The 22,302-nt window shown below is 33.5% G+C and overlaps 2 protein-coding genes across 5 annotated transcripts; both read right to left on the bottom strand.

Annotated features, from left to right (window-relative positions):
* Positions 1 to 5,059: 5,059 nt before the first annotated feature.
* Positions 5,060 to 11,748, bottom strand: LOC100250210 (UV-stimulated scaffold protein A homolog). 4 transcript variants are annotated; one of them, XR_009467768.1, is made up of 4 exons: positions 11,280 to 11,667; positions 8,650 to 10,491; positions 8,501 to 8,542; positions 5,060 to 5,592 (listed from the first exon to the last, which is right to left on the bottom strand). XR_009467768.1 is itself a non-coding variant. In XM_002264035.5 (2 exons), exons 1-2 carry the CDS (start codon positions 11,469 to 11,471, stop codon positions 8,731 to 8,733), a joined length of 1,953 nt encoding a protein of 650 aa, XP_002264071.2. In that variant the 5' UTR covers positions 11,472 to 11,748; the 3' UTR covers positions 8,402 to 8,730. The 4 variants fall into 4 exon arrangements, 1 of the variants encoding a protein (XP_002264071.2); XR_009467767.1 differs by having other exon boundaries at positions 8,501 to 10,491; XR_009467769.1 differs by lacking the exon at positions 8,501 to 8,542.
* A 1,584-nt stretch (positions 11,749 to 13,332) lies between these two features.
* Positions 13,333 to 15,120, bottom strand: LOC100245075 (aspartic proteinase nepenthesin-1-like). The gene has a single exon (XM_002263928.5). The coding sequence runs from the start codon at positions 15,030 to 15,032 to the stop codon at positions 13,563 to 13,565; it is 1,470 nt and encodes a 489-aa protein (XP_002263964.1). The 5' UTR covers positions 15,033 to 15,120; the 3' UTR covers positions 13,333 to 13,562.
* Positions 15,121 to 22,302: the final 7,182 nt, after the last annotated feature.

Genomic DNA, 22,302 nt, shown 5'->3' with positions numbered 1-22,302 from the left:
AATGTAATTTCTTTCTCAAAACCTCCTTCAATATTTCAGATTTACATTGTTAAAATTATTAATAGTTCTTTCATTCAATCCAAATTTTAAATTATTTATTTATTTACATAAACTAACGTATTTTATTTTTTTTTGGCATTTTTTTTTTTTTAAATCTTACCTTTAATGGATTTCTTGCTAGATTCACACAAAAATACAAGCTTTGTGGAGACAGTTCAGATCATAATCTAAAGTGCTACAGCCGGGTTAAAAGAAGATTTTTTTTTTGTTGGCTGGCTTTTCACTTGTTAAGGGTAGTCTTGGCATTTAAACAAAATAAAGTCTTTGAAAGAATTATCATAATTCCACCCTACCCTTCATAAGAATTATTAAATATACCCACCATTTTCGGTCATATCTTTTCCCAGCCCACCCTTAACAAGAATTCTCCCTTGGTTTTTTACCCTTTTTCTCTCTTGAGTTCAGTTCTTATTTATAGAAGAACAAACCAATACTTGAATAGGAATAAGTCTATAGTTACCATTCTTGTTGAGTAGAAATCCTTTTACAATAAGAAAATATAAATTGTTTATAAATCCTTTTGTATTTTAATGATAAACATGATATTTCTATGTTAGTTAAGCCTTAAGTGTATCTTTAAAAAAATATTTTTAAAATTAATTTAGAAAGATATTGTATAAATATTTAAAAAAAAAAATCAAACTATAAAAAATATAATTATAATATTAAAATAATAAGAAATACAATAAATTAGATCAAATTCAAAAATAATCGCTATCTTTTAAAAACATAATACATATATATATAATAACTTTTTTTCCTACGTATCCAATAGAGCAACCTCCATGTTTTTTAAAATATAACTATTTAATTTTTTTTTTGCAAAATACACCATACCAAATTTTTTATTGAAAAATAAAAATATAAAATTAATAACCGATTTGACAATTGTTTTCTAAAACAATTTTCTATTTTCTAAAAAAACAAGAAAACATATTTAACAATGAAAAATTATTTTCTACTTTCTTTTTTAATAATATTTTTTAATTATTTTTTACTATTTTCACTTATTTTTTAAAGGTTATTTTAAAAATTAATTATACAAATATGTAAAATGATTAAAAATAAAATAATAGATATAAAAATTATTTTTAAAAATATTAAAAACTATATTATCCTAAAATTAAGCGGATATTTTTTAAAATATAAAAATTATATTATCTTTTTATATGATCATCTTATCTTATCTTATAACATAAATATATTTTATTCTATCATCAATATTATATTGATTCACGATTCATTTCCAATCCACAATTTATGGTCAAATTTTAATCGGTGACCGATTCACAATTCATTTCTAGTCCACGGTTCACGGGAGTTCGAATTTCAATTTTATATATATTATTAAAATTAAAATAATTTATAATAATTATAATTATAATAATAATTTATATATTATTTAAAAATTAACATTTTATTTGAAAAATCATAAAATTAGTTTCAAATTAAAAATTAAAATTAAAATCAAAAACTTATTTTATAATCATAAATTTATTTAAAATTATAATATTTATTATTTTCATTCATTTTAATTAAAATCACAAGTTTTAAAAATCAGGAAGTAAAAATATAATAAATATAAAATAAAATAAATAATAATGTTGATGGAGTAAAAAAAATTGGAAAGGGCGGCCAAGGTAGGAAATAAAAAATGTCAAAAATCTTGGCGGTCAAAAAGGGCGGCAAAAAGGAAGGGTTTTGGGGGACCGGAAAATGGAAAAATCTATGTGGGGATGTCGCAGTGGGGAAAAAGGAAGGGTTGCGGGGCGCTGGAAACGGAAAGGGAAAAAATCCAGGTGGGGAAGGGCGAAGGGCGAGGAAGAAGGAAGGGTTTTGGCACCAAAAAGGGGAAAAAATCTGGTTGGGGGCAGTGCGGGGCGGCGGCGCTGAGCCGGGCTGATGAAGCGTTGGATGGGGGAGGAGAGCCGTTCTGTTCACCAGAAACCGGTCGGGTCATCCGATTCATCAGTCCGACCATAGTTCCGGCGATCCGGCTCCGGTTTGAAGGGCCCCGGCTCAAATGGCCGAACCGGACCGGACTGGTAACCGGGCGATGGTCAAACTGGTCGGACCGACCGGTCCGATCCGGTTTTTAAAACCATGGATGAGACCGTGTATCGAGAGCACAAAAGACTAGTTACTGAGCTTTGACCCAAAATACTATGTTTTAAAAAAAATTCATAAAATACCCTCATTTCTAAAATAATGCCCAATTTAATGTGTTTATGCTACGTAAGTTGTCATATCATAAAATCGTAGTTGGTAACTACGATTTTACAAAACCGTAGTCACCAACTACAACTTTAATTTTAATTTTATATTTATATATATATTTAATTTTAATTTTTTTAAATAAAATATTATATTATTTTGATTTTATATTAATTAAAAATATGTAAGTGGTGTAATAAAAATATTTAACTTTAAATGATCTCATTATTTAAAGAATAGTAATATATAAAACTAAATAATTGATGTCTTTAATTTGATATAAAAATGTATTTTGATAATTTTATGAAAATATTTGGCACTACACTCAATATAAATATAATTAGTTATAAATATACTATTTTATACCTTCATAACGAAGAGTATTAACTTTGTGCAAAAATTAAAGGCAATTATGCACTTGTTCAAAATATAATATGACTTCATGTGGGTAAAATAATTGGAAAATTACTTAAATACAACAAAAATAATTTTTTTTTTTCCATTTTTCTCCTTTCAAAATGGGATCAAAATGGAATGGAAAGACTTAAAATGTTAAACTTAAAATGCCAACCTAAAAGAATTTGTTTTTCCACTTCTTAAAATATAGAATTGTAAAAAGAAAATACCTTTGTTTTTCCAATCAATTCACTATTTAGTTTAATTGTTTTATTAAATAGATGAAAATGCTTTTGGAATATTTTTGTAAATTCATTGATAATAAGAAAAATGTTTTTTATTGGGTACTAATGAGAGTTTTGGGCAAAAATGATTTCTTTAAAACAGAAAATTCATAAAATAATTTTATTCTCAAAATAATTTTTAATGTGATGTGTGTCTTATTCATGTGGGTATTCACATCACAAAACTGTAATTGATAATCATGATTTTTGATTTTTTTTTTTTAAAAAAAGTCAAAATAGTAGTTGGTGATCGTAATTTTAAACTTAAACCTAAAACCAATTTTTCAAGTTCAAATTTTAAATCATGTGAATGTTCAATTTTTAAAAAATTATTTTGATTGGAGGTTTAGATTGTAAATTTTTTTTAATATATTATTTTTTCTATATCATTATAGTGTTGTTGTAACTAATTAGTTATAAATATAATTGGTTTAAATTTAAACCTAAAACCAATTAATTTAAATGAATAAAACTAATCTGGAAAGGGGGTAAAGGTAAATGAAAGTTAAAGCCGTGTTGGTTGGTGATTACGGTTTTGACTGTTTTTAAAAAATAAAACCGTAGTTATCAACTACGGTTTTATGACGTGGCAATCTACGTGACGCAGACACATTACATTGGGGTACTTTATGGATTTTTTTTTTAAAACGTTTTGGGTCAAAGCTCCTAGTTATAAAACATGAAATCAGTACTAAAGGAAAAAATAATATAAATATTTGTAAAGTCAAAAAATTTTATATCATGTATCACTGGATGTATTAATTCAATCCACGAATCTACCCAATCAATTCTTTCATGTTCTGCTCATGTCTTCTTCGTCTTTGTTTACAGAGTGGAAAGAAAGATAAACTACAGAGGATGAATCTCATATCAATCAATCAACCGGTTTTATCCACACATGCACACATTGGAATCTGGGATTTCCGTATCCGACATGTAATTTCAAGTTTTGGCTCTCTCGTCTCCCCTCCTAAGGAATGCACCATGCTTCCCAGCACAATGAGACTGTCCGCACTCTCCAAACTCCTCTCACTCTCTCTAATGCTTCGTGGGATGCCCTCAAAAGTAAGCTTCCGCCCATTTCCCCCTATCTCCAGGCTGCAGCTGTAGTTGCAGGCCTCTGCATGGTTGCCTGTCAGGCTGAGGAATACCACGCAAATGGGAGTCGACGCTTGAAAGAAGGCTTCAGCATGAACACAAAAGTATTTGCCATAACAATTGATGATCTGAAAAAGACAAAAGAAAAAATTCAGTTATTTGCCATAATCCAACAACCAACCATGTTATCATATTGGGACTGTTTTTCAGCAAACCTGTGAATCGTGTATGCAGTGTTTTTGGCATCACTCTCTTAATGTATGGTGCCAAGGTGTTCATCTTAATGTTATGTTTTCTGAATCTAAAGTTATGGCAATGTAAAAAAAAATACTTACTTTTACCATCCATGTGCAGGTTTCTTCTTCATTGACATCAGCAATTAAAAATCGACATTTGAACTCACAGATCATGTCTGCCTTGTGATAATCTGTCAGGTGAGAAACAAGGAATGGAATATCCCAACAACAGAGCACTCCCATCCAGAACATGGACAGCTGTATGGCCGGAAGTTACACAGTCTTCATGTATGCACTTGGTGTAGTAAGGGATGATCTCAGGGCATCCAAACTCCTCATACTTGCAATGCAGTTCAAGTGACATGCCCATCTTCTCCAGTGCAAGACACCTTATATTACCGAGCTGCTGCGTACAACTGAGACATTTGTTGAGTGCCCTTGCTTTGCAGCTTGAACAGAGTGTGTGTCCATTGTGGCACTGCAGGAATGGGAGCTTTGTTTCAAAGCTCAACCAAAAATAAAAGATTTTGGGTTTCCAAGATGGGCAAGAAGATATTATTTACATATCTGTAAAACTGGAAGGGACATTTAGGCACCATACTGATTTAAGGCATTCATGATCAAAATCACTCTTTATCTCAAAAGTAGCCAATAAAAGGAAAGACCAAGGATAATATAATCATTTTTTTAAAGATGGAAAAAAAATGGAAGAAAGATGAAAAGGGGTGTTCAAACCCCAGGGCTGGAATATAACCTCCTGCAGACTACTAATAACAGAGCAAGTAGGCACCTTTAGATGCATAACACCATATTTATGACAGAAGAGTAATATACCAGAAGCAGCAAAACACAAAAGCAAATTTCATTTCGAGCAAAAAGCATGAAGAATCTGTTCCCAGTTCACTCTCCTATGATCTCTCAAAGGACCAACATTCCAAAGTTTCCAATACTGTCACTCCCTCTGAAGATTGCCGTGTTAAAAAAAGGAACTTGCAGCCATAGAGCATGACTGCCTTGTGATAATCTGTCAGGTGAGAAACAAGGAGTGGAATATCCCCAACAGCAGAGCACGGACATCCATACCATGGGCAGCTGTATGGCCGGAAGTCTTCATGCATGAGCTTGGTGTGGTAAGGGATGATCTCAGGGCATCCAAACTCCTCATACTAGCAATGCAGTTCAAGTGATTTGGCCATCTTCTCCAGAGCTAGACACCTTATATTACCGAGCTGCTGCCTACAACTGGGACATTTGTTGAGTACCCTTGCTTTACAGCTTGAACAGAGTGTGTGTCCATTGTGGCACTACAAGAACAAAACCTTTGTTTCAAAGCTCAACAAAAAACAAAAACTTTTGGTTTCCTAGACAAACAAGAAGACATCATTTACATATCTATAAAACTGGAAGGGACATTTAGGCACTATACCAATTCAAGGCATTCATGATCAAAATCACTCTATCATCAAAAGTGGAGGATGCTAATAAAAGAAAAGACCAACAATAATATAACCATGTTTTTAAAGACAAAAAAAATGGAAGAAAGATGAAAAGGGGTGTTCAAAGTCCAAGGAAACAATCGAACCAGGCCTGGGATAACTCCCCAGAGGCGCAAAGGAACTAGCAAGTGCCAAGTAGCTCCGAATTCTTCATCTCCCAAACACAGCTTTCAAATGACAAAACAATTCAATTTTGATCATACAAGTCACATTTAGTTTTTTCTTATACAAGTTTACGCATGCACCAAAATTCCGCCTCCTAAATCCATCAGTTTCAAGGCCTATTGATAGTCCCTCCTCTTTAATACTGATATCCCGACACCTCTGTTTCTACAATCCAACACCATCATTAGTATGTTGTCTACTCTTCTCTCTGTAATTCCAATGACCTTCCCTTTAGACCTTCTACTTTATCATATTGTCCCTGATCAAAGGAGTGTCAGATATCATCTATGCGCGTGACAACCTAGTTTTTGTAAGGCGTTGCAAGGTGTAGTATTTGGAATTGAATAGGCAGAAACTCATTTTAGTGTAACACCTCCGTGTGCGATAAAAAGGTATGTGAGACAAACCCTTTTACGGTTTCATCTCACTTGTAAGATTGGCATCACGAATTCTCAAACTCAGAGCCTTGTCATACTCATACCAAGAGATCCAAGTGCTTGATGCCTAGAGCTAGGTGTATGCTCTTCTATAACCATGCCTCTTTCTCAACAACCAAGGAACTGAGCAAGAGAACTGGTATTGTCAATCAATTACTACAGGCCTCAGGGGCCAGGAATAGGGAGAGGCAGTTCTAAAATCCAGTTGGCAATACAAATTTAGTGCCTTTTGCCAGAAAGATATAGGATTGGACTCTTAACAAATTTATCATACAGTGGAGTTATTCTTAAGTTTCCCCAACAACTTCACATCCAAAATGAAACCAAGAAACCACGTGAAAAAAGAAGAGAATTCAATCAATAAACTCAGGAGAAAATCTACCTCAAAAGCCATAAAAGTTCAGAGCCTAAATAACTCAAATTCTAACCAGAATCATTTTTTTAACTCATAAATCTCCTTTATCCCACAAATTCACCTTATTTTTTCTGACTCCAATTCAATCCAACTTAACCAAAAACAAAAAAAAAATCCAATAAATAAAATCATCTAAAAAAATTTTAATCCAATGTACAACTTCAATTCGGTGCCAGTGCAGCTCAGGCAAAAAAAAATCCAAAACCCTCCCCAGCAATCAACCACCACCAAAAATAAAAAGAGAAAGAACATTCACACCTAACAAAACCCAACATTACAATTTCTATAAAATCCAAGAAAAAAAAAAACCAGAACGACCCTATTTGTTTGGACGAAAAAAATTTTCCAGGGAAATTTTCTGGTTTCCTTTTAGACAAAGTCAAAAGACTAAAGTAAGAAAAACAACTAAACTGAGAGAGAAGGGAAGAACACATTAAGCAAAATTGATCAAAAAGCAAACATGATAAATAGGTGAGTACATAAAATCGAAGCAAACAGAGCACTTAAGCAGCTCCAGGACCATGGTGAGGGAGCGACGAAGAACCCCGGAAACGACGCCGTTTTGATGATGCCTCAAGGAGGACCTGTGGTGATGATGACAACCAGAACTTGCAACACATTCACTGCTTTCTCCCGATTCCATTCACCCAACGCCCCAACTCACAATGAATGCTAGAGAGACTAGAGAGAGAAACTGAAACTGTGGATTTGATTCTTTGGCTCTGTACCTCTCTGAGTGAGTGTTCACAGTTTGCTTTTATGGAAGAAGAAATTAAAGAGAGCATGGATTTGGATTTTATTTTTTGTATTTATTAAAATAAAATAAAAAAGTAAATGAAGTATTTTTTCGATAAGAAAATATAAATAATAGATATGCTTTGTATATAAATCCTTTTACATTTTAAGGATAAACATGACATGGAAAGCGTATCTTTTAGAAAATATTTCTAAACCCAATTATTAAAAAATAATCAAAGTATTAAAAAATATAATTATAATATAAAAATAATAAATAAATAAAAATACAACGAATTAGATCAAAGAGGCATATTCAAGAATAATCTCAATCTTTTTGGCCTTACTTTTTTTAAACAAAATTATCCTCATTAATTTTTTTTATTTTTTTTGAAACTAAAGATAAAAATGTAGAATTAAAATAATAATTATAGTTTACTTTTAGAAAATGAAGATTATTTTTTCAAAGAGGAGGATTTTTTTTTTATTTTTTTTTTCAAATATTTGTGGTTGTGGAAGGAGCTTCTCATGTCTATTCTATTCTTTCTCATAATTTAAATTTCAAATTAATTGTGGGTAACTTCAAGTAAGGTAATTTGATTTATTTTTAAAAAATATAAGCATAAAATATAATTATAATTTAATATAAATATAAATAAAATAAGGAAAGGATAATTTTATATAGATATTTAAATCTAATATTACTTTAGATAAGCATTCTATTTTATTATTTGTAAAATATTATTATTATTATATTTATTGAATGTACATGAGAGTAGAAACAATGACATCAGAATATAAAAATATAAACTATCAAATGTTTGAGACGCCTACTGACTTCTGAACCAAAGAATTTCGTAAGTCATTATTGAGAACTTTCAATCTAAATCTTTATTCATCTCCAATAAACAAAATCTATCAGAAAGATTTAAAGAAAAATTTAACATACAAACAAATATCTTACAAAATTATAGACTGGACGGCTCCCCTTGGATCATTCACCATTCTTCAAGCCCGGATTGCATTAAATCAGCAAATGGATTATCAGAAGGCAGACAGCAACAAGTTCATGCACTAGGTTTGAGAGTTTGAATAAATAAACCTGAAATGCACCTGAGCATTACTGGGCGTATGAATCCATTGTACTTCCTGCCTCCAAGAAAGCCAGCCTATGGTGCAACAGGGAAAAGAGTTCTACCACTGATTTGGGAAGGCTTCTCTGTAGTTTGCATCCTCACCCAGCGTTAGCTGTCTCATAGTTTCATCCCTTACCCGGGTGTTCAAAAGTTTTTGACCTAACCGATCTTTTGTTGTTATTTTCTTGCGCAACATGGAGGCTAGAGTTTGCTTCTTATTTCTGGCCAAGGGTTTATCCATATTGGTAGCCCCCAAATCCTCACCAAAAGCCTCCGATCTTGAAGTTGATGCCATTGCAGCTTCTCGTAAGACTGCTTCATTGTGTTCTCGGACTTTTGCAAGCTTTGCACGCTTCAATGCTTGTTTATCATATTCTCTCTTCTTTGTTTCTTCTTTATCTCTATCTCGAACATTCTTCACAGCCTGCTTTGCTAATTGCTCTACTAAATCAGACCCTAAATCAAGAGTTATCTCTTCTGTTGAAGAGTTCTCATGGATTGGTTTTCCTTCATCATCTCGAGGTATTATGGGCCCATGAAAAGGGCAAACTCTCAAATCTTGTCTCTGACAAAGCCCGCCTTTGCTCAATGGAGCACGGCATGGTTGGATATCGACACGTTCTTCCTTGTAAACAGTTGTCTGAATGTTCAACTCTGCAATTTTTTCTGCTGGAATAACTGCATCATAATCTACCCTACCCCAGTGGCCTTCAAGCTCCAATCCTCTCTGGTTAGCCAAAACATCTTGCTTTGAACCCCAGTTATCCAAGAAGGAGCCCCAATTCATTAATGGAGCTTCAGCCAAAAGCTTACTTCTCAGGGAGGTTGAATCACTTTCAATGCTTTCCCGACCTGACCTCTTATTGCCATTAGACTCTTTATTACTACATTCAGGAGCTTCACTTTTTGCTTTGCTGGAAGTTGATGCCTTGGCAAGATCTTTACTTTGCTTGTTTGCTGCAGTAAAACTATCACTCTCAGATAGTTCTATCTTACCCTCCTCCCAAAAATCCTCTTCCTCATCATTCATAGTATTAGCAAGAACACAGCCTGATTCTTCACATTTCTTCTTCACTGACTGGATATGATTCCGGATATCAATGAACTCCTTCAGCATCGAGTCTCTGGATCTGTTATCTGCCACTTCAACCCTTATAAGAACAGAGATCCATTCTTGTGCTGAAACCAAATGCCTTGTCACTAGGAGCTTGTACAGCTCCCTCAATGCATCAAAAACCACTTTATTATCACTATTCTCATGAACTTTTTCTGCTTCTTTCAATGAATCAAGACGGATCTGCCGCAATTCAGAACTACAGAACTCTTCCATTTCATCATCCTCTATGAAATCCAGGGGCACACTTTCATCTTTAGGACGTACAATGTCTAAACATTCCCTTATCTCATCCATTGTTAACTGAATTTCCTCTTTAATAGAAGAAAACTTTTCTTTCAGTGTTTCAAACTTCTTCAGTAAAATCTCTTTTGACCTCATCTCCCTTTCCTTTCTCTCTTGTTGAATCCGGGCAGCATTTGCTTGTAGATTAGGAAATTGAAATCTAAGAGTGTTTTTCAAGTAGTCAAACCCTAATCTGAGCTGTCTGTAATGAATCCCAAATGAAGTGTTCCACTTCTCTAAGAATTCAATTGCCTTTGAACGCAAAATAGATGCAACAGCAGCAGGAGCAGGGAGTGGTTGATTTCTTCTAAATCCGACACTTAAACTCAATAATTGATCCAAGTTCACAACAAGGAGGGTTCTGAAAAGCTTTGATCGCATGAACAGTTCATCAATTATGAGAAGTGCAAGGTACCGCACCTGCGGAACACATCCAAAGTATCAATTTTTATCAGCCAAAATTCTTCTCTCTCATGAGAGATTATCACTATGAGAGAGAGCACAAACAACTGAAAATCAAAAGAAGTAATTTAATACAAACCGACCCCAGAGCTATTAAACAAACAGTCTTTACTCTTAAGCACCCACCCTCAACCCGCAAAATGTTCACAAATAAAAGAAAACCTTTCAACACATAATAACACCACAAATTCAACCCAATAGGTCATCTCTATACCTGGATAATAACCTCATCAAGAATGCCTCAAGTGAATAACAACCAACACACATTATTTTTGTTCAACTCAACTCCCCATAATGTCATTCGAACTAGTTGGATTCATCTGAATAAAACCAAATGATACAAGCATAACCGTAAACTATAAAAAACAGTGACTTATGCATTTCATATTTTCATTTCATCTTTTTCAAATTTTCAAAGAATTCCCATTGGAATCTGGAAATATTGATTTAAACAACATATTGTCTATTGTGAATTAGGATTCAAAGGAATTCTGAATTCGATTGAATCCCAACTGAGTTACATCGAAGCATAAATTTTCATTCGACATGCAATTCAACCTAACTTCGTAACCAAAACCTAGCACAACAAAACCCTAAGATTCAATCAATCTCTCAAAACCAAAACAAAGAACAGAAAATTTAAAACTGTCGTTTCTCTTCTTTCTTTTTCTCGGCTTTCTCAAGAAACCAAACATCAAGAATACCAAAAAAAACAAACAAACAAACAAGGATTGAAGAAACGGAACCTGAGCATGGTCTCGCTTCATGAGGTCCATTAAGGTTTGGGCGGCGATTCGGAGCTCCGAATCGGAAGATCGTACCACCGATTTGATGGATTTGAGAAGGCGCGGGTCAACCTCCGACGCCGTGGAGTTCGTCGCCTTCTCTATCAGCGAAATCGCCACCACCCTCGGCCCTCCTCCGCTCTCTTCCTCCATCGTCCACGATCTCTCAATCTACACCTCAGTGCTCAAAGTCAATTGGATCGGGTTTATGCTCTCCGTAGCTTCATCCTTGGTACATTTTGGGCCTGGTTGGCCCATGATCAATCTGGGCCACATGCTGACCCCCTTGTCAAACCAAGCCCAAATGAATTACTAAGCTTCAATCCATCTCTCTCCCTAAAGGATTAGACAATTGTTCTATCATCCAACGACCAATTAATTGCTTATATGTTTCATGTTCTTTGGTCAATGTCACATGGGGTTGGGAGAGGATTTAGGGTTTGGTATTCTCATGGAATTTTCTTATAGTGGGTGGATGTGGCATCTTGGACCCACCATAATCTTTGGGAAAAACAAAAGAAATCTTTCTTTGGGACTCATGGATAAAGTGACAGCAGTTACAGCTTTTGAAAAAAGCCCACTCACCTCTGCTGTTAGGTGTTGTAATAATGGGAAGGATTTGGTGGCCACCATTTTTGACTTGCTGCCATGTGCCTCCTCCTGAGTCCTGACCATCCTGGGGATGTAGTATTACCATTACTAAGCATGGGCTTTCTCTCCATTTATGCTGGTGGTTGTGACTCGTGAGATTTGATTCTCAGCCATGTGTCTCATGTCTAGGTTTTGTTTGTTTCTAAAATCTAAAATAATAGAAGTTTGAAAAGTGTTTTTCAAAATCATTTCCAAGTCAGAAAATTACACCACCCCTTTGTTCCTTTGTTTTTCTTGTGTAGCTGATGGAGCTTGAGCTATCATATAAGCTGTTGGTACGAATCTAGACGTCATATATGACAAAAAGGGGTTGGTTTGGTCAAGACAAAGCCTGCCGCGAATGGCTCTTGTTTGCTCCCTCTTCTATCACGAAAATCCACCTGTTGGATTCTTGGAACTTGAAATTAAAATAAAAATTATATTTGATTCTAATTAAATTTTCTTATATGTTTAGATTTATTTTTACTTTCTTATCAAATAAAAGAATGCAACATCTATTTGGTAATATTTTAAGAATTAGTTTTTAATTACTTTTTAGAATAAAATTTTATTTAAAAACTTAAATATAAAATAGGGGTATTTTTTTACGTGATAATAGATATTTCATTTCTTTCATTCCTTGTTCCTATGCCATGTTTGGATAAATTGGATTAACATAGAAATGAAATAAAAAATGATTTAAAAAATCCAATGCTACATCACAAATTTGTGATATTTTGATTCATTTATTTTATAATAAATCTAAAATTACTATTTTACCCTTAAATTTCATTCAACAAGTCTCATAATAAAATTATAATGGTTAGTCTTATTATTTAGTAAAAAAAAAAATTCTCAAAATTTATATTTTTAAAAATAAAAATAAAAATAATATTTTAAACTATATATAAAGATATTATTATCATTTTTTTTATTACTATTATTATCAAATATTAAAATAAAAACAAATAATCATTCCCAATGTTGATTAAACATTAAAAATGAAATCACCAAACTTATCTCCATTTATAAAAAAAATAAAAAACAAAATATTCATTTCAATTTCCTATATTATTTTATCGAAATATATATATTAAAAAAGACCTATAAATTACCAATATTTTGTATAATATTTGGAAATGTCTAGTTTACCCTCGAAGTAGTCACATAAGTAATTTTTTTATACCGATTTAGGATTATAATTGATGAAAGAATTTAATTTTATTTTTGGTAATTAGCTATCCAATACTTAATGGTAATTGGGTAGACAAGATTGATGATTAAATACCACTAGGTTTCCACCTATAAATATCATTTTTCAACCTCATCTTCCAAACCACAATAAATTTATATAATCTCATCATTCACAATCACGACTAGAAGATAGAGGTAAACTCAATTTTGTATTTGACCAAATTACCCCTGTATTACACTTACATAATATATATAACCCACACGTGCGAGGCACGTTCCGCTTCCATTCCAAACCCTACTTCCTCTCTTTCTCTCTTTTTGCTGCTTAGGTTAAAATTGAAACTTAAAGAAAAACTTAAAAAAAAAAAAAAAGGAGAAGAGGGTAAGAAAGAGATTTGACCCTCCATGGCCTGACCCGGTTCAGGCGCAGCCGCGGGCAGCGAACCCGATCCGTGAAGCCGCCACGTCGAAGACAACCCGGAACCCTTGTTGCTGGATGTTCCCTATGATGGACAGGCCGCTCATGGTTCCGGCGAAGGCGAAGCAGAAGACGCCGTTAGTGTCGACGGGAATCAGATAGTTCGTCGCTGGAAGCGACACGTCAGCTCCGCGGAAGTGCATTACCACTGTCGGCACCTTCACCTCCGTCTTCCCCGACAAATCAAAGCAGGTATCGAAGAGTGAGTAGTCTGGCGCCCGTTTCAAGTCCGCTGCTCCGGCCCGGAAGGCGTCGCGGAGGCTTACGTAAGCTCGCCGGGTGAGGCGGGTGACGGAGGTGCCGGAGTCGATGATGACCCCGCCGTTTCCGGCGGTGTCTAGCTTGAAGAGAGAGGCGGTGATGCCCGCAACTCTGGCGCCGCCGACACTGATTCCGGTGAGTTCGAGGTAGTAGAAGGTGTCGAGTTTAGGGTTTGTGATTAAAGGAGTGAAGACAGCGGTTCGCGAAACGGCGGACTGTCCGAACACAACGGAGGACGGTTTAGACGAGGCTGACCTGTCCACCAAGCAGTATGAAAACTTCCGGCCGAACCGGAGACCGGTTTGGGTGGGGAACGAGAGTCTCCCACGGCCGAGACCCAACAAACCGGCGGCACCCACGAATAAGCCCTCGTTGTCGTGGCCGCAGCCGAGAGCCACCTTCGGCACTCTAGTTCCGCGAAAGGTGAGCGTTTCAGTGGAGAACTCACCAAATGTGAACGACCCATCACCATACGCAACCTGGTACAGACACGACTGCCTCGAGTTGCAGCCGGGCGAGTCAAGCCGGAGACACAGCGGCGACCTACACGAGATACTCGAAAACGACCCAGATTTCTTCGGATCGAAGACAGGATCAGTCTGAGAATAACATTTCCGGCACGGGGCACACTGGATCCACACGACATCCGATCCGGTATCCAACACCATGTACACGTACTTCGGAGGAGTCCCAACACCCAACCGCGTGAAGTACTCGCCGCTGCCCTGAGCGAGCCCCGACGTCACGGAGCTGCTAAAACCCCCGCCCTGGGCATGAGTCCCGTTTCGTCCGGCACGCCTGCCTCCGGCTGCGGCCGCCATTTTCGACAAGGCCTCAACCCGAAATGCGTCCCTCTGGAGCCTGAGGTTGAAGAGGGCTTCTGGGGTGGCGTTGAAAGCCAGAACATCCCTGTGTTCGAGATGCATAGTCATGGTGGGGTCCGTCTCCGACACCGGCAGGGTACTGATTTGGGTCTCTGTTTCGGTCCATGAAAGTTGAGACTTAGTGGTTGGATTTTCACCAAGTGGACGCACAACCAGAGACTGGTATTCAAGAGGCTTATCGGCACCGGTGAAGGAGAAGAAAGAGAGTAAGAGGAAGGAAAAGAGGATAGCAAGTGCTTCTGCTTTTGCTTTTGCTTTTCCTTCCATGGTAGAGAGAGAAAAAACACTGAAGAGGTAGCAGAGATGAGACAGTATATAAATAAAAGCGAGGGTGAGAGAAAGGAGAGAGAAAAAGCGGTTAAAGGTGTGAATATTGAACTTTTAATAAATAGAATGAAAGAAAATAATTACGACCCCACTAGTCACTACGCAGTGGGGCCCAATTTATATTATTTATCTAAATAAAATATTTAAAAATATAATGCTATTTCTTTAAAATATATCAAATAAATGTAAAAAATGGTTGTCAATTTTAAAAATAATAATAATTTTTAAAAATAAAATCTTATTTAAAAATATGAAAATTAATTTTCTCACTTCTTTTTCTTCAAGGTGTTAAAATTGTAAAAATAATATAAATATTTTCTAAAAAATAACATTAAAAATTATTTTCTAATTATCAAACAAATCCAAATATTTTTATTTTACTTTAATTTGAAATTAAAATCATAATTTTTAAAGAATTACAAAAACTTTATTAAAAAATATAATAATTTTTTATTAAATCAAGATTTTTGTCGGAAGCAATTTTTCTCCAATTTTTTTAATTATAAATAATTTAATTATTTTAAAAAATAACTTTTAACTCCTTAAAAAATTCAGTCTAATTTTTTTTACATTTTAAACACTAAATTTTCAAAATTCTCTCTATACATTAATTTTTGCTCATTCGTAAATCGTAATATTTCTAAAATAAAACAAAAGATAGAGAATCTATAAACTTTTTGACAAAAGTGCAATAAGACGAATAAGTTGACTGACAAATGACACATTTGAGGTACGTGTATAGCATAGTGGGGTGTACTCTAATGTACAATCTTTATGGAAAGATATCAACCAATAATTTTAATTTATTTTTGGGAGAAAAGTCCAAAATGCCCTTATGGGGACAAATATCCGAATTTCGTTTACTTTTGTTTGGTAAAGAGTTGTGTTTGTATTCATTGTTTAATTGATGATTTTTTCTAACACTTACTATTGCTTTGAGTTTTTTTGGGAATCGAGCTTTCCCATTAGAAGAAAAATAATCTTGTACATGCATTCCCATTTAGGGAAGTTCCAATGGCATGTGTTGGAATCTCTTTCATGACGTTTTAGAAATCTAGATTTACATGGTACTCAATCTTTATTAGTATGCATTTGTGACATTTAGGTAAGTTTTTAGCCACTTAATAATGTGACGAGAGATTAAGATAAATCCAAATCAAATTTGAGCACTCCTAGGCAATCCGAGAAACACTTTATAAGTTAAAGCTATCTAAGCAATTAGTAAAATGGGTCATTGAGTTGTGGGATTTTAGCACTATCTATAAATCAAGTCACATCTTGAAGGGCTAAGTCTCGACAAATATCATATGAGAGCTCCCACGCTGACATAGTGTCTCTTATGGTTGAATCATCAAGGTTGAAGGAGAGAACGTATTGATCTTGAGCATTGAAGATTCCCCACAAAGAAAAAGAACAAGAGATGACATTATGTTATGACCTAATCAACTTATGGTATTTGAATTGGGTGATGGTTAATTTTTACAAATTTATCAATTATGAATGCAAAGAGATAACTTAAGCAATAATATCATATAAAACAATAAAAGAAAATTTGCTTAAAATAAATAAAGAAGGGAAAAGAAAATCTAAATGCCAAGTTTTATAGTAGTTCAACCTAGTCCCGGCCTATATCCACTTTACTCAAGGTCCAACAAAGTGAATGTTTCACTATCAACGAGGTCTTTCAAGCCAGAGCCTCCAAACATTTTACACTTAGATTGTAGTTCAAAAGACCTTTACAATTTTCAAGTGATATTGTACACTTGAGAACCCTTAAGTAATACCCCACACATAATTTTTTCCTCATAGAAAATTTGTTGAAGATTTTTCCTCACAAGAATGAAAACAATTTAGTGAAACAAATTCCTAGTTTTACAATTTGGCTTAAGGGATATAAACAAAATTAAAATTGAAGTGGACTAATTAAAAATGCAAGATTTTGAACAATGGTATACTAAAAAAACATTCTCCCCATGAACGATAATCAATATTAGGTTCTTAGAAGAACAACAATGATAGTTAAAAGGCCTTTATACATGCATTTGAAGCAAACTAGCTGTCATGGATATTTTCTAAAGGCTCTAATCAATAACTTGATCAATTACCTATCTAACCGGTGGGCATTTAATACACTACAAGTTATCCTTATTGGATAGGACAAGTGGATCTCTAAGGACTGCCACCTCTTGCATGGCTAAGGCTTCATTCAATTAACCACTTTTTTCACCATCTAGAGCTTTGTAGTTATTGTTATCTTTTTTACTTCCACCATAGTGAGGTTCATAAGCTTGGATTGAGTTAGTAGCACTTGGTTTGTCATGCAAATAATTGAGGCACTGATCAAGGTCACTAATGCCCATGTAGACCTACATAAGAGAACAAGGAGTAGAGCCAAAAATAAAAATAAAAAATAGTCTAAGTAACACCAAAGATGGTAGCAATAAATAGAATAACGGTTGAAAGAAAAAAATGATGGCAAGCTTGAAAAAAGGTAAAATGTGGCATTGTAAGGAAAGATTAGCTATTTATAAATGAAGGTAGATTGGGGATTATGTAGCCACCATTTGACGTCAACCTCGACCCATCGATGCACAACTACTTAATGTGATGCATGGTGGTGCCAAACCCTATGTTGCCACATGTCTTACATTCAAAATTCAATTTTTAGAAGTCCCATGCTTTCTCCTCATTCCTTCTTAAGTTGAACCAACTTCCCATCCATAGGTGTACAGAAAGTCCAAGCATCATTTAACCTCTCATGCACCATATGGTCGAGAATGGCAGCATTGAAGCAATGGGTCCTCCTAGACAAATCTAAACCCTAAAAAAATCCACAAAGACCTTAAGGCCAACACCGTTATGGACAAGCAAGAGTTATCATTCCCCAAACACTATGAATCTACAAACATTTAGTCTATAAAAAAGCCCATAACAGCAAGCCTGAACATTGATGCACAACCAGAGCTATCAACTTGATTGAGTATTATATGGCCTTATGTAAAAATCCACAACTACAAGGCTACTTAAATCCTTTAACTCAAGTAGGTTCACTCTAAAAGTTGGCACAACTACGGGCATGTGGATGTTGACTTATCCCATTAGTATGGAGCATTTCTGATTGTCCATCAAACACTATTTGGGCATCCCTAATCAACTAATAATAACTAAGGCATGATAGCCCATATGTCGCCTAGGAGATCAAGAGTTTACTAATAAATGGTATCTAAACTTTATTACTGTAAGCCAACTAAATGTATGTTAACCTAACTATGGTAAATCACCCATGGTTAGGTCAATGACGACTAGATGAGAGCACTTAAGCCTTGGAAGAAAGCAATCATATTTGTCACCCTTTCAACCCTAATTCATCACCCATACTCAACTTTACACTCCACACTTGTTGCTAAGATTGAACTTCCAACCCTGAGCCAATTGTTTTATGCATTATTAGGCGTCCTTAAAATAACTTGATTATAGAAAGGGCAAAAGCTCATTCCCACAAAGCAAGTTGTCATTTGCTCACTAAGCAAAGGTTAGGATGATTTTAGGCTTGACCATCTACCAACCTTGTAATGACCCGCACCCAACCATTTAGATATTGTCCGCTTTGGGCCCAAGAGAGCCCTCACGGCTTTAAAAAGCGTCTACTTGGTTAAGAGGAGCCTCTACATATATAGCGCCAGAAACATTCTCCCCTATCTGATGTGAAACATCACAAATATCCCCCCATACAGACACAACATCCTCGTTGTGGCCAAACAAACAAACACCCCTTACAGAGCCAAACAAACCCCCACACCGGGGTCGAGGATCGGCTCTGATACCATTTGTAACGACCCGCACTCAACCATTTAGATATTGTCCGCTTTGGGCCCAAGAGAGCCCTCACGACTTTAAAACGCGTCTACTTGGTTAAGAGGAGTCTCTACATATATAGAGTCAGGAACATTCTCCCCTATCCGATGTGGAACATCACAAACCTACAAAACTCCTTACACCAATAAATACTATTTATATTTCATTAAATATGAAAATATAAAGTTAATTAAAATATTTTCACGAAAAATAAATTATATTGAAAGTTTTTTTAATACAACCATAGTCATCCTTGTTTGAAAGTCAAAGAGGTCTCATTTGTAAATTCTTCCTCAAAAGGTTATGAACCTTGATGCATGCATGTTCTTTGATATCACCCTATTTGCTCGTCTAATCCTCCAAGTGAGTCCATTATTGTGATTTTTGCATCGAGATTCATAATTTAAAAATCAAAATGAAACATTCATCACAAAACTCCCATGTGAGGTTCGTACTGTCCTCCCATAACCCAAAAATAGACTACTTCATCTTTTATCCTTAAACCTTGTGTCCAAAATTTAAACTAAGCTCCAAAATAGAGATCTAATCAAATTAGATGGAGTTGAAAGGAGTAAAATCTCATAGACAAAGATTCCGATGTCATTTACTTGGACTTAGAAATTCAAGTATGATAAGTTTTTCTCAAAATGCCAAAGCCGCATCTATTAAAATACTGTATTAAAACACTTATTTAATTTAAATAATAGCCTTTCACATCTTAAAACCAATCCAACAAAACTTAACAATCAACTCAAAAGCATACTTTGGTAATAGATGAATAATTGCATATAAATCCAATGAGTAATATTAAATACATACTATCATCTTCATAAATATTGAATGACCTATTAATAATCATTGAGTTAAACTATATGTTAATTAGAAATATAATTAATTTAACAATAGTCAATAATGTATTTTGGCTGCATGACACTTGCATATGTGAAAATTTTCATTTAATCAAATCATATAAAATAAAGAAAATAATTGAAAACCAAGAAATAAATTTAAAATTATTATTAATGTAGTTATTAAAATTTTATTTGACTACAATATTATATTAATAAAATTTTAATAAATCAAAATTTCCTCTTTTATAATAATAATAATGAATCCAATAAAATTTTCCATGATTCACCCAATCAATCCTATCTCTCCCTTTGAAACTACATTCATGGAATTCTCATGTTCTCATTTATAAATATTATATCCATAAATGAATAAAATACAAAAATAAAAAAGCCAAAAAATGGGTGAAAATACAAAAAAAAAATAAAAAATCATGCTCTTTTGCAATGGCATTGGTCACTCCACGTGACCTTTTGCATGGGGCCTTATCTTGTGAGTTGTGGGCCCTTATCTTGTGAGTTGTGACTTCCTTCTATAGATATTTTCCACCGTTATTGCCATGACTCATGGAATCGTACGTTCAAATCCTCCGTTTTTTTTAATAACTAACCCTTCACGACATTTCACATCACATCCTAGAGGGCTTTTCAGTCATTGTATCTAAAAAATAATTAATTATTTTATCTGAAAACTAATTAATAAAATTTTCATATACCATTTTAATATAATTTATCATTTTATTTAAAAATTAATTAATTATTTTTAAAATTAATCATTTTAAAACTTTCTAACAATCCAAACTCATGGTCTTATTAAATCAAGATTTAAATGTTATGTTTTATTTTTTTTAATATCAACAAGGAATTTACTTACAACCATCTATTTATCAATCGTGATCATATATAAAAATCAATTATTGCAAATATTTTTAAAATGAAAATTGTTTTTATTATTATTTATCATGAATAAATGATCTTATAAAAATTTAGAACGTTTCAAATAAAAAGGACAAAATTTGATTCAATTTATCAACATGACTTGAACCTTAACATATTTTTTTGAATTTACACAGAGTGTAATCATATTTGAATCAAATTTTTTTCTACTTACATAACTTATTCAATAAAACACTTTTGTCTTTTTTAATCTAACTTAAATAATATAAATTTAATCTAAAGCCATGTTGGTTAACAAACTACAACTATAACTTCCTTAACATATAACTCATTTAAAATTTTATTTTTTAAAATAAGTAAATTAAATCATCAAGTTAAGAAATTAGTCACATTAACTCAAAGAAAACTTAAGATGATTATTAAATAGGTTACACAAGCGTATTACGTATTTAATAAATATACCGTAATTTGTATCGTATTTGAGTTGACTTATTTAGTCATATATATAACAGACAAAAGAAGATGGGAGGGCACATCTGGATCATATGGTCCCTTGTGAACGTGCATGAACCATCATGTGTGCTACTTGTATGTGGTCCATTTGTTCTTATAATGGGAGGAAAACTACCACTCATTGCCCATTAAAAAAGTTGATTGTCCAAAATTTTAGAAATTTTATTTTCAAGAAGAAAATAAAATTCATATATTTTTATTTATAAGTGCCATTATTTTAAAAAAATAATCAACCATTAGAAAAATATAGATGCTATTTGGAGTTGTTTTTAAACCTTATTTGGATTAACTTCTAAAAAGGAAAAAGTTCTTTATTAAATCTAAAAAAAAACCTTTATATTATATTTTTTAAAATTATTTCATTAGTTGAATTAAAAACAAAAAAAACAAAAAACAATTTACAAGTTGTTTGTTTTTTCTCTTAAAAGAAAAAAAAAATCTAAATATGTTTCAGCTTTTCTAAAAATTTGAATAAAGATTTATAAAAAAATATGACTCGTCTATGTTGTATTACAAATTTAACTTGTTTTCATTTAAAAAAAAATCCAAAAATAAATTTAAAAACAAAGAGTTAATTTCATCGGGATTTTTACTAAATAAACCAAATTTAAAACTTCATCAAATACCTCCCTTACCATATTCATTTGCATTCTCTCTCAAAGTATTTTCTAAAAAGGTTCAACACATTTTACCCATCAACATTTGATGTATTTTACTCTTTATATTTAAAAATCAATGTTTTGTCTTCTAAACTTATTAAACGAAGAACAAGATTGAAATGAAAAAAAAAAGTGTCGTCTAAATTTGAAGTTACATGTGAGAATAACTAACACTTACATGATCATCTATTTAAAATTAAAAATCAATCATATTTCAAAAGCATTTGAAAATTTTCACTTCAAAAATTGATACTATCCAAATTCAAATTCGTGTTCAAATTAAAATACAAAAAGAACAATATCTTCAAAGATTTTATAACTAGGAGCATAAGTGTATTTAACCCTTAAAGAAATTTCAAATCAATTAGGAAGTGTATTTAGTAAAATCCAAGACAAATATACTTAGAATCTATTTGATAATAATTATAGGAGTGTTTC

This window comes from Vitis vinifera, chromosome 15, assembly GCF_030704535.1.
Source record: "Vitis vinifera cultivar Pinot Noir 40024 chromosome 15, ASM3070453v1".
In the NCBI taxonomy this organism is placed as follows: domain Eukaryota; kingdom Viridiplantae; phylum Streptophyta; class Magnoliopsida; order Vitales; family Vitaceae; genus Vitis; species Vitis vinifera.
This window is presented reverse-complemented; position numbering and strand designations above follow the sequence as displayed.